General features: G+C 43.1%; 1 protein-coding gene across 1 annotated transcript in view; it reads left to right on the top strand.

The window, feature by feature from the left end:
- The window catches only part of KDM3B (lysine (K)-specific demethylase 3B), a 64,141-nt gene that overhangs the window by 39,093 nt on the left and 12,266 nt on the right, over window positions 1-12,782 (top strand). Inside the window, exons 12-17 of the mRNA XM_011997260.1 lie at window positions 2,471-2,578; window positions 4,747-4,874; window positions 6,235-6,514; window positions 7,580-7,836; window positions 10,957-11,223; window positions 12,298-12,469. Of these exons, the coding sequence (XP_011852650.1) occupies window positions 2,471-2,578; window positions 4,747-4,874; window positions 6,235-6,514; window positions 7,580-7,836; window positions 10,957-11,223; window positions 12,298-12,469 (1,212 nt within the window). The remainder of the gene's footprint in view (window positions 1-2,470; window positions 2,579-4,746; window positions 4,875-6,234; window positions 6,515-7,579; window positions 7,837-10,956; window positions 11,224-12,297; window positions 12,470-12,782) is intronic.

The following is a 12,782-nucleotide window of genomic DNA, read 5'->3' as shown; positions in this document are numbered from 1 at the left end:
AAAATGAAAATAGCCCAGGCACAGTGGCTTATAACCTGTATTCCCAACAGTTACAGAGGCCAAGGCAGTGGGATTGCTTGAGCCCAGGAGTTCAGGACCAGCCTAGGCAACATAGGGAGACCTCATCTCTACAAAAAAACATTTAAAAATTAGCGAGACGTGGTGGCTTTCACCTGTGGTCCCAGCTACTCAGGAGGCTGAGGTGGGAGAATTATTTAACCCTGGGAGGTTGAGGCTGCAGTGAGCCATGATTGTACCATTGCACTCCAGCCTGGGTAACAGAGTGAGACCCTGTCTCCAAAAAGCAAATGAAAAGCTGCTGTGCATAGTGGTGTACACTTGTAATCCCAGCTACTTGGGAGGCTGAGACAGAAGGATTGCTAGAGTCCAGCAGGAGTTTGACACCAGCCTGGGCAAACAAGCCCGTTTTTTTGTTATTGTTGTTCTGTTTTGGTTTGGTTTTGTAGAAATGGGGTCTCACTGTGTTGCCCATCCTGGTGTTTAACTCTTATGCTCAAGCAATTCTTCCACATTGGCCTTCCAAAGTGCTACAGGTATGAGCCACCATGCCAGCCCAAGCTAGTTTTAAAAAGGTTTGAACAGATACCTCACCAAAAAAGATAGATCGATGACAGATAAGTACATGGGAAAAATTGTAATTCATTTGGGAAATATAAATTAAAACCATAATGAGAAATCATTATGTCCACTAGAATGGCTAAAATTTTTTAAACTGACAGTATCAGCCGGGCGCAGCAGCTCATACCTGTAATCCCAGCACTTTGGGAGGCCAACGCGGGTGAATCATGAGGTCAGGAGATTGAGACCATCCTGGCTAACATGGTGAAACCCTGTCTCTATGAAAAACACAAAAAATTATCTGGACATAGTGGCACGTGCCTGTAGTCTCAGCTACTCGAGAGGCGGAGGCAGGAGAATTGCTTGAACCTGGGAGGCAGAGGTTGCAGTGAGCCGAGATCTCGCCACTGCACTCCAGCCTGGGCGACAGAGTGAGACTCCATCTCAAAAGAAACAAAACCGGACAGTATCAAGTATTAAGGATGTGGAAGAAGTAGACCTCTTAAATATTGCTGGTAGGAATGCAGATTGGTACCATCACTTTGGAAAACAATAAGGTCATTTCTTACAAAGTTATAAAACTAAAATTTACCATATGACCTAGCATCCCACTGCTAGGTATTTACAAGAGAAATGAAAACATTTCCCCAAAAAGACCTGTACATCAATGTTTATATCCGCTTTATTTATTTTTTTGTTTTTTGTTTTTTGTTTTTCAGACAGTGTCTCTTTGTGTTGCCCAGGCTGGAGTGCAGTGGAGCGATCTCTGCTCCCTGCAGCCTCCGCCTCCCAGGCTCAAACAGTCCTCCTACCTCAGTCTCCCAAGTAGCTGGGGCCACAGGCATGCACCACCACACTTGGCTAATTTTTTTTTTTTTTTTTTTTGTCATGTTGTCCAGGCTGGTCTCAAACTCCTGGACTCAAGTTCCTGAGCCCACCTCGGCCTCCCAAAGTGCTGGTATTACAGGTGTGAGCCACTGCACCTAGCCGTGTAGCAGCTTTATTTATAATAGCCAAAAATTGGAAACAGTCCAAATGTTCACCAGCTGATGAACAGATAAGTTATGGCACATTCATACCGTGAAATACTACTCAGCTATAAAAAGGAATGAATCACTAATACACACAACAATGTAGGTGACTCAAAAGCATTATGCTAAGTGAAAGAAACCCAACACAAAAACTGCATCCTACATGCTTCCATTTATATGAAATTTTTGAAAAGCAAAACTTTAGTATTATAAAGTTGATCACTGATGGCCAGGGCTTGAGGGAAGAGAACTGACTACAAAAAGCCTGAGAGAACTTTTGTAGATGGAATAGAAAGGTTCTTCGTCATGATTGTGGTAGTTGTTCATTCAGTTTCTCTAAACTCACTGAAGTAAACACTTTAAATTGCTGGATTTATTCTTTATAAATTATACCTTAGGTTGGGCACAGTGACTCATGCCTGTAATCCCAGCACTTTGGGAAGCCAAGGCCAGCCCAGGAACTTGAGCCCAGGAGTTGAAGACCAGCCTGGGTGACATGGCGAAACTCCATCTCTACAAAAAAATACAAACATTAGTTGGGAGTGATGGTGCATTCCTGTAGTCCCAGCTACTCTGCAGGCTAGGGTGGGAGGATGGCTTGAGCCAGGGAGGCGGAGATTGCAGTGAGCCATGATCAAGCCACTAGACTCCAGCATGGATGATAGAGCCAAACCTTGTCTCAAAAATAAATAAATAAATAAATGAAATCTCAGTAAAGCAGGGGCCTTTTTTTTTTTTTAATTAGCTGTTATCTCCTTTGGCCATGAGAAAATTGGCCTTTGGGGTTCTGAAACTCCCACTCCCTGAGAAGGATCCATTTTTGTGACCCTTATAAGTAAAATCATTCATTTCTGTTTCAGAGACAGAAGAGATGGGTGATGAAGAAGTTTTCTCCTGGTTGAAGTGTGCAAAGGGACAGTCCCACGAACCAGAGAATCTCATGCCCACGCAAATTATTCCTGGCACAGGTAAGGAAATTCCTTTTTTAGATTTGGTGGAAAAAATGTTTTTAGTTGAGATAGCCATACACCATAACATTTTTTGAAATGATTTAGCCTGATTTTTTCTTTTAAGCATCATCATATTTCTCTGAGAATCTGGATGATGATGATGATGATGATGATGATGATTGAAGAGACACCATCTGCTCTGTCACCCAGGCTGGAGTGCAGTGGTGTGATCATAGCTTACTGCAGCCTTGAACTCCTGGCTTCAAGTGATCCTCCCACCTCAGCCTGTCAAGTAGCTAGGACTACAGGCATGCACCACCACACCTGGCTTATTATTTAATTTAATTTTTTTTTTCAGAGATAAGGTCCCAATATGTTGCACAGGCTAGTCTTGAACTCTTGGCGTCAAGTGACCCTCCCACCTCAGCCTCCCAAAGTGCTGGGAGTATAACCATGAGCCACCGTGCTCAGCCAAATTTGGATCTTTAGATGTGTGTTAGTGGGCATATGGCCACTGCACACTCTGCTCCCCATTACTGATTAGAGGACCTGGTCTTGTTTCCTGATACCATTTCACATTCCTGTGATTGGCTGGACCAGAATGAAAAAGCCAGTGCCTAGGCTTTCAGAAAGACTTCTGGTTTTAGGCTTGTAAAACAGCTAAAATGGTCAGGTGTGGTAGCTCATGCCTGTAATCCCAGCACTTTGGGAGGCCAAGATTGGAGGATCACTTGAAGCCAGGAGTTCAAAACCAGACTGGTCAACATAGGAAGACTCCATCTCATATAATTAAAAAATAAAATAAATCCAGCTGAAGATAATAAGATATCTTGAATCCATGAGGAAAACAGCTTGCTCAGCAGTAGGAATGAATGGTCATGTTTGTGTCACAATCCCAGTTTACTTCAGTGATTCTTCCAGAAGTTCTGTGTGCCTAGCTTCTGTACTTCCATTAACATACATGCATTGAAGGTGATGACTCTGCCAAACTACTGCCTATATTATCCTCCACTTAAGAAAGCTTTGCCCCAGTCTAGCCACGGTGGCTCACACCTGTAATCCCAGCACTTTGGGAGGTTGAGGCAGGTGAATCACTTGAGGTCAGAAGTTCGAGACCAGCCTGGCCAACATGGTGACACCCCATCTCTACTAAAAATATAAAATTAGCCAGGCATGGTGGTAGGAGCCTGTAATCCCAACTACTGGGGAGACTGAAGCAGGAGAATTGCTTGAACCCAGGAGGCAGAGATTGCAGTGAGCCAAGATCACGCCACTGCACTCCAGCCTAGGTGATACAGCGAGACTCTGTCTCCAAAAAAAAAAAAAAAAAATTTTTGGTGGCACGTCCCTCGATCCCTTATTACCCCACTGCTTCTAAGCCAAAGGGTTTCCTGAATGCAGTGGTAGGATGCCTGCTCCCTGCAGGTCTAAGTATAGTTAAATATTTACCCATATAAAGTTTACATTGATCTATTAATTAGGTTTTACCTTTTTTTAAGGTATAACTTACAGTACAGTATACGATTCCAAATGTTTACACTCTGAGGTGGAGTCTCACCCTGTCACCCAGGGTGGAGTACAGTGGCATGATCTCAGCTCACTGCAACCTCTGCCTCCTAGATTCAAGCGATTCTCGTGCCTCAGCCTCCCAAGTAGCTAGAATTACAGGCACGCACCATCATGCCCATCTAATTTTTGTATTTTTGGTAGAGATGGGGTTTCACCATGTTGGCCAGGTTGGCCTCAAACTCCTGACCTTAAAGCAATTCTTCTGCCTTGGCCTCCCACGTGCTGGGATTAGAGGCGTGAGCCACCACAACTGGCCAATATTTACACTCTTGAACACTAAAGAATCTACCCCTAGAGTTTCTCCTGGAGGATACTGTGTTAATGTTTACTAGAAGAGGGAAAGGAGTATAGCTTAGTGCTCAAAAGTAGCAGAACTTTAGGGGTACTTATACCTGGGCTAAAGTCTTAGTGCTTCTGTTTACCAGCTTTGTGTACTTGAGCAAATGACCTAACTTCTCTCAGTCTCAGTTTGATCATCAGAAATTGAAGATAAAAGCAGCTACCTTATTGAAATGTGGTAAGGATTGAGGGAGATAATGTAAAGAACACTCTTAGCAAAATATGTGGCATATACAAGTATTATTGTGTTATTTTTATTGTTTACCTTTTTTTCCCAGCTCTTTACAATATTGGAGACATGGTACATGCTGCCCGGGGCAAGTGGGGAATTAAAGCAAACTGCCCTTGTATCAGTCGACAGAACAAATCTGTATTGAGACCTGCCGTCACCAATGGGATGTCACAGGTAAACTGGTGTGTGTGGGTATAACTAAGTGAAGCTTAAATTTTTTTGTACCAGGGTATGCCCCCTTTTCAACTCTGTTATGCCAGACTACTGTAGGATTCCTGAGGAATCAGGAGATGGGGAAGCCTTTCTAGAGAGAGGTTAAAGGACTTTACTCAAAGGATTTTAATTACTCCTGATTGGTACAGTCTCTCTTCATTCATCTTTAAACCAGTTCATGGTTGACTGATAGCACAAAGAGATTCTTAGCATCTTGTCAAGATACATACCTCAGGGTCTTTGTATGGGTAAGGAATATAGAAAAGGTTGCTGAGAATACTGCTGGTCTTGAGTCTTACCTGAGAAGGCACATGGTCCCTATCACTGGATTCATCTCGGGTGCAGAAGACAGAAATAGGAAGATTGGCTCACTGAGTTGGGTTCAGAGGCAGTGGTTTTCACATTGCTCTGTCCGTTTTTGTTTTATTTTGTTTTGTTTTTTTTTTGAGACAGAGTCTTACTCTGTTGCCCATACTGGAGTACAGTGTCATGATCTCGGCTCGCTGCAACCTCTGCCTCCCGGGTTCACGTGATTCTCATGCCTCAGCCTCCCAAGTAGCTGGAACTACAGGCATGCGCCACCATACCCGGGTAGTTTTTGTATTTGTAGTAGAGACAGGGTTTCACCGTGTTGCTCAGGCTGGTTTCGAACTCCTGACATCAAGTGATCCACCCACCTTGGACTCCCAAGATTCTGGGATTACAGGCACGAGCCACCGCACCCGGCCTGGTTTTCTTTTCAAACACCCACAACCAACTGCTTACATTCCATGGCCTTTCTGGCAACACTGCTACAACATATCGTTGATGATAAGAGGCACAGGGATTAATGCTGAAGGGTCTTGAGATATATTTTCAGTAGAGTTGACTATATAGAGTGTGCAAATATGCAAATACTCTAGACAGAGCAAATTATTTGGAAAAATCAATGAGTAATAAACATTTATTTAGCATTTATGTGTGTCAGAGTTATGCTAAGCCCTTTGCATATACTATTTTATGTAATCCTAAGAACAGCACCACGAGGTCATTTAAATTACCAATTCGCCATTGCAGAAATTGTGTCTGGCGTGCTAACTCTTTATTTTAGATTAGAAACTTCAAGCCTCATTCACTGATCTTTCCACAGAACCTAGCCTGGTTTCTGGCATGTTGTAGGACTCAATAAATATATGTTGAATTAAAGAATGTATGAAATGCCAGTTTACAGGACAGATTATTCTTCCCAGACCTATTTAGTATGTGAAGCCATTACTAGTTGTGTTGTATTTTTTTCTACCCAAGGACAGCACACCAGTCATGTTGGCCTTCTGTGTTTCAGCTTCCTAGCATAAACCCTAGTGCCTCTTCTGGAAACGAAACTACCTTCTCAGGCGGAGGAGGACCGGCACCAATAACAACTCCAGAGCCGGACCATGTTCCCAAAGCCGACAGCACTGACATCAGATCTGAAGAGCCTCTGAAAACAGACAGTTCGGCATCAAATAGCAATAGTGAACTGAAAGCCATCAGGCCTCCTTGTCCTGACACGGCCCCACCTTCCTCCGCCCTGCACTGGTTGGCAGATTTAGCAACTCAGAAGGCTAAAGAAGAAACAAAAGGTGAGATGCAGACAAACCTCTGTTCTGCCTGTGGTAGAAGTCATGAATTTTTTCCAGGATTCTTTGAACTCACACATTATCATGCACATTTATGAAACGTGCTGCTTGCTTTCTCTGGCTAATCACATAAAAATGAGGGACTGCCTTTCAACTTCTTTCTAGAAGTGGAACTTCTCTAAAAAGGCAGATTCCTGGGCCCTACCCTGGATCTCCTTAGTCAGAATTTATACAAGGGGTTTTTTGTTTGTTTGTTTGTTTTGTTTTGAGACGGAGTTTCACTCTTGTTGCCTGGAGTTCAGGCTGGAGTGCAATGGCGCGATCTTGGCTCACTGCAACCTCGGCCTCCTGGGTTGAAGTGATTCTCCCGCCTCAGCCTCCCAAGTAGCTGGGATTACAGGGATGCACCACCACGCCCAGCTAATTTTTTTGTATTTTTAGTAGAGACGAGGTTTCTCCATGTTGGTCAGGCTGGTCTCAAACTCCCGACCTCAGGTAATCCACCTGCCTTGGCCTCCCAAACTGCTGGGATTACAGGCGTGAGCCACCATGCCCAGCCATATACAATACTTTTAACAAGCTTCTCAGATGGTTCTGTTATACAGCCAGGGTTGAGAGCTAGACTTAGAGCAGAAGTTTTCAGCTGGGCACAAGAATCAGCTGGGGAATGGTTAAAAATGCAGATTCCTGAACTATGAAATCAGAATCTCTGAGGGTAACAATCTCCATTTTTAACAGGCACTCCAAGTGACTTCAGTACAGGTATTCTGGAGATACACGTTAAACACTATCTTAGAAAGTGAGGGAGATGGAAGATGGATGACAACAAAAGGGAGTTTGAAATTCAGATCTGGTAAAGAAGTAGTAGGAGAGCTTCTCCTTGGCTGTGAGACCTCCTATAATTCTAGCTTGTAAGGCTTGACCCAAACAAACCATACACAGTTTGGGGGGGTTGCAGGGGAAGGGAGACAATCTTTCCTCCTTCCCATGTGACTGATTTTCAGGGGTCAGTTGTGTGCTGAGTATTCCTTTTCGTACCTAATGCTATTCCCGGTTATGTTCTTACAGAAGCAGGGTCTCTGAGGTCGGTGCTCAATAAAGAGTCTCATTCGCCCTTTGGGCTGGACTCGTTCAACTCCACTGCAAAGGTCTCTCCGTTGACTCCGAAGCTTTTTAACAGTCTGTTGCTGGGTCCCACTGCCTCCAACAACAAAACCGAAGGGTCTAGCCTTCGAGACCTCCTTCACTCCGGGCCTGGAAAACTTCCTCAAACCCCCTTGGACACAGGCATACCCTTTCCCCCGGTCTTCTCTACATCCTCAGCAGTAAGTGTCCGCTCTGCAACTCTAGCCTTTGCAGCTTTTCCATGAAAGAACCATCAGAGATCAGATAATTGGGTTAGAGGGTACATGGGTGATTTGTGGTCTCTACATTGTCAAGTTGACAAGGTCTCTCTTTAAAGTTTTGGGAATGTTTGAGATCTTTTTAAGTAGTGAACTTTTTGTACCATGTTAGGAAGTCTGTAAAAATTGAGATTTCGAAATTTTTCAGTCATCAGCAGAAAAGTTAATACACTGATTACTTGTTTTTCTTGATAATAACAGGCATTAATTTTTTTTTTAACCTGGACAGTACATTTTTATTGTATTCTTGGATATCTAATAGATGTCTCAAACCTTTAATGCATCTAAGCCTGAACTCCTGATCTTCTGACCATAAGCCTGCTTCTCCTTAGTTTTCCCCTACTGGTTGGTGACATCTCTGTCCTTCTGATTGCTTGCACCAGAAATCTTAGAATCATTTGGGACTCGCCTGTCTTACCTTTCATATCTAATTTGTTAGCAAATCCTTTCAAATTTGATCTTTAAACTATATTCAGAATCCACTCATTTTTCTTCAGCTCTATTGCTTCCTCTCTGTTCTGAGCCAACATCTTGCCTAAGTTTTTGCAATAAATTCCTTATAGGTCCCCTTGTTTCTACCCTTTACAATCTACAGTGTATTTTCAACACAGTAGCTAGAATGGTTCTTTTAAAATATAAGTCATCCCATGGGAGACTTTTTATTAAGAAATAAAAATTTAAAAAGAAATGAAATGGAGAAAAATAATAAAATATAAGTCAGATCATATCACCTCTGCCTGAAATCCTTCAAGGGCTTCCTTTTTCTCTCATAAGATGAACAGAGTCCTTATAGTGCTTACACATGAGTAGAGTCACGCACCTGGACTCTGAGGCCATAGCCCTATCTGTTCATCTTCCTCTCACCTTTCTGACTTCAACTACCACTCTCTGTCCTGTTCACTCCACTCCAGCCACACCCACCTTCTTTGAACATGGCCAGGCATGCTCCCTCTTCAGGGCCTTTGCTCTTGTTATTTCCTCCACCTAGAATTTCTTTCCCATGTAACCACCTCACTTGCTTCATCATCAGCTCCCTCACGTAACTCCTGAAATGTTACCCTCAGTAACCCTTTCTTCATATATCACCCTTCTGCACATACCTATTTTCACTTCTTTGTTTTTTTATAGCACTCATTATCATCTGACCTATTACATGTTTGATTTTCTGTCTCTTGCCTCTCCTAAAGGCATTTTTGACTATTCTGTAGTATATCCCCAGTGCCATGGTGTTTGATCCAGTCATGTTTAGTAAGCATTTATTGAATGAATTAATTAACAAGGTACAATATCTGAAAGATAGAAAAGAGGCTGGGCACGGTGTCTCACACCTATAATCCCAGCACTTTGGGAGGCTGAGGTGGACAGATCACTTGAGGTCAGGAGTTCAAGACTAACCTGACCAATGTGGTGAAATCCTGTCTCTACTGAAAAACTACAAAAATTAGCCAGGCATGATTGCACATGCTTGTAATCCCAGCTACTCGGGAGGCTGAGGCAGGAGAATCGCCTGAACCTGGGAGGTGGAAGTTGCAGTGAGCCAAGATCGCACCACTGCACTCCAGCCTAGGCGACAGAGGGAGATCCATCTCAAAAAAATAAATAAATAAATAAAATAAAAAAGGTTTCGAGTGAAAAGTTTCCTTTGCACCCTTGCCTCCCAGCCACCTGTTTCCCTTTCTAGAAGTCTCCAGTGTTTCTCGAGATATGATAATTCGTATGTATGTTTTTCCCCTGTCATACAAATGTTCTACACCTTGCTTTTCTGATTTTTAGTTTATATGTCCTGCAGATCATTTCAAGTGAATACATAAACATGTTTCTTATTTTGTTTTATGACTAATGCCTGAAACGTGATGAATTGTGGGTGACTGAGCCCTCTATACAATTTGGGTTATTTGTTTCTCTTTTGGATAAGTAACTGTTTTTTGTTTTGTTTTGTTTTTTTTGAGACACAGTCTCACTCTGTTGCCCAAGCTGGAGTGCTGTGGCATGATCTCAGCTCACTGCAACCTCTGCCTCTCAGGTTCAAGCAATTCTCCTGCCTTAGCCTCCCTCCCAAGCGAGTAGCTAGGACTACAGGCATGTGCCACCACACCGGGCTAATTTTTGTATTTTTAGTAGAGATAGGGTTTCATCATGTTGGCCAGGCTGGTCTTGAACTCCTGACCTCAGGTAATCCACCCGCCTTGGCCTCCCAAAGTGCTGGGATTAACAGGCGTGAGCCACCATGCCTGGCCTGGATAAGTAACTTTTTAAAAGCAAACAAAACAATTACTTTGGGTACTGTTTCATGTATACTTGCTCATTATACCACCAGTTCTTTTTCTAATTCTCCCATGATGTTACATAATTATACATACTTTATAGAGATAGGGATTAGTAATACTGTAAGCATAGGATTATCCAGTTTATAAAAGCTTCCCCACCTTCAGTTCTGTGACCTTAGGTATGTCACTTTCATCTCTGGGCCTGAGCTTTCCCATCAACTGAAACAGGTGAGTGATTCTCAGTGGGATAGTAGTGAGGAAAAAATGGAGAGTAGGAGACTGCTTTCAGAATGTACAGTTACTCTTGGACACTCTGCTACACCCATCATTGAGGTACTCCCTGGTAGAAAACCACTGCCTTGATAAGTCACTTCAGTTACTGAATTGAAGTATTGTATCCCTTGGGCATGCTGGTTAGGAAAAATTTAGAACCCTCAAACTAAGTGACCTTATTCTACTCAGTTACAGCATTTGATGATCCCTGTAGTCTGCATGCATATGTGCTTTGTATACTGAATGGCTGATGCCAAAGGTATTTCTTAGGTCTCAGATCTCTCGAGGCAGAAGGGATCTGTTATACTTTTCTTTCCTAAATGTTAAGGTAAAATATGAAGGATAAAAGAATTTAAGGTGTTGACTTATTATCCCCCTTCCAGTTGTAAAAGACATTTTAATAACTTTTGTAGAATTTAATCAGATAGGTCAGAACTCCTTGTGAATACAATTGTGAGACAGTTTTTTGAATGCCGTCACCTGATGGATTTGTGTCTGACAGGGAGTGAAGAGCAAGGCCAGCCTGCCCAACTTTCTTGACCACATCATTGCCTCAGTGGTAGAAAATAAGAAAACCTCAGATGCTTCAAAGCGGGCCTGCAACTTGACTGATACCCAGAAGGAAGTGAAGGAGATGGTGATGGGGTTAAATGTGCTAGATCCCCATACTTCTCACTCCTGGCTTTGTGATGGGAGGCTTCTGTGTCTCCATGACCCCAGCAACAAAAACAACTGGAAGATCTTCCGGGAGTGTTGGAAGCAAGGTCAGGTAAGCAAGAATAAGTCGTTCCAAGGGCCAACTATCTGCCTGCCTACCACAGCCACCTGGACAATTCCAGGTCTCTCTTTTTGCCAGGGAGATTTAGACATAGTTAGGTTATTGTAATAGCCTTGCAACTTCTAGTTGTTTTGGGTTTTTAAAAGCAAGGAGATGGTCAGGCACAGTGGCTCACACCTGTAATCTCAGCACTTTGGGAGGCCAAGGCAGGCACATCATCTGAGGTCAGGAGTTCAAGACTAGCTTGGCCAACATAGTGAAATCCTGTCTCTACTAAAAATATAAAAAAGAACTAGCTGGGCATGGTGGTGGGCGCCTGTAATCCCAGCTGCTTGGGAGGGTGAGGCAGGAGAATCACTTTACCTGGGAGGCAGAGGGTGCAGTGAGCCAAGATCATGCCACTACATTCCAGCCTGGACAACAGAGCAAGATTCCACCTCAAAAATAAATAATAAATAAAAGCAAGGAGATTACTAAAAACGCACTTTGCATCCTCTTGTTTCTAAGCTATATAGTTCTGTGTTCTTAAAAAGGCAGTTGAAATGTCTGTTAGGTGGTGATCTGGCATTGATGACACCTTTAGAGAAGTGTGATTTTTAAGATGGGGCAGAGGAGGGGTTGGAGGTAGGTAGTACTTTTCTAGGTAAATGTTTTAAGGCCACACAAGTTTTTTGATAGTGTGATAACACTCCCAACTTTAAAAACTTGAGCAGGTGCTTGAGGAAGGGGAGCTCATGGCATCGTCATTTTCAATATGAGGAAGTGTTCACAAAGTACAAAGTTGCACTTGTCAGCTTTTTGTCCTCTCACCTCAAAACAGTGGTAGGTATTAGGGCAACAAAAGTGATTTCCCCAGGGTGAGAACTAAGCATAACGATGGAGTAGAAGCATTTCCTTTCACTTTAGTTGACATGTGGAAATCCATGGATTATACAACTGGGAAAGAACAGTAGAGCTTCCTGGAGAAGAGGAGGCCCTCCTCAGGAAACCCTCCTATTCTGTCTCAGCCCTAAAGCTGGAAGTTTTTCGTGGATTGCTCTGATTGGGATATTTTTGTTTCCACAGCCAGTGCTGGTTTCGGGGGTACATAAAAAGCTCAAGTCTGAGCTCTGGAAGCCAGAAGCCTTTAGCCAGGAATTTGGAGACCAGGATGTAGACTTGGTGAACTGCAGGAACTGTGCTATAATTTCCGATGTGAAAGTTCGGGATTTCTGGGATGGTTTTGAGATCATATGCAGTAAGTAGCTTTCATATCTAGTTCAGTAATAGCAGACTGGAAAATAAGCATCTATATGCCCAGCTCTGCCCTTGAATAATAAATTATATTCTGGGGCATAATAGGGACTTGAAAAAATTAATTAATTAAAAATTAAAAACAGGCCGGGCGTGGTGGCTCAAGCCTGTAATCCCAGCACTTTGGGAGGCTGAGACGGGTGGATCACGAGGTCAGGAGATCGAGACCATCCTGGCTAACGCGGTGAAACCCCATCTCTACTAAAAAATACAAAAAACTAGCCGGGCAAGGTGACGGGCGCCTGTAGTCCCAGCTA

This window comes from Mandrillus leucophaeus, unplaced genomic scaffold (genome assembly GCF_000951045.1).
Source record: "Mandrillus leucophaeus isolate KB7577 unplaced genomic scaffold, Mleu.le_1.0 Scaffold534, whole genome shotgun sequence".
NCBI classification, from domain to species: Eukaryota; Metazoa; Chordata; class Mammalia; order Primates; family Cercopithecidae; genus Mandrillus; species Mandrillus leucophaeus.
This window is presented reverse-complemented; position numbering and strand designations above follow the sequence as displayed.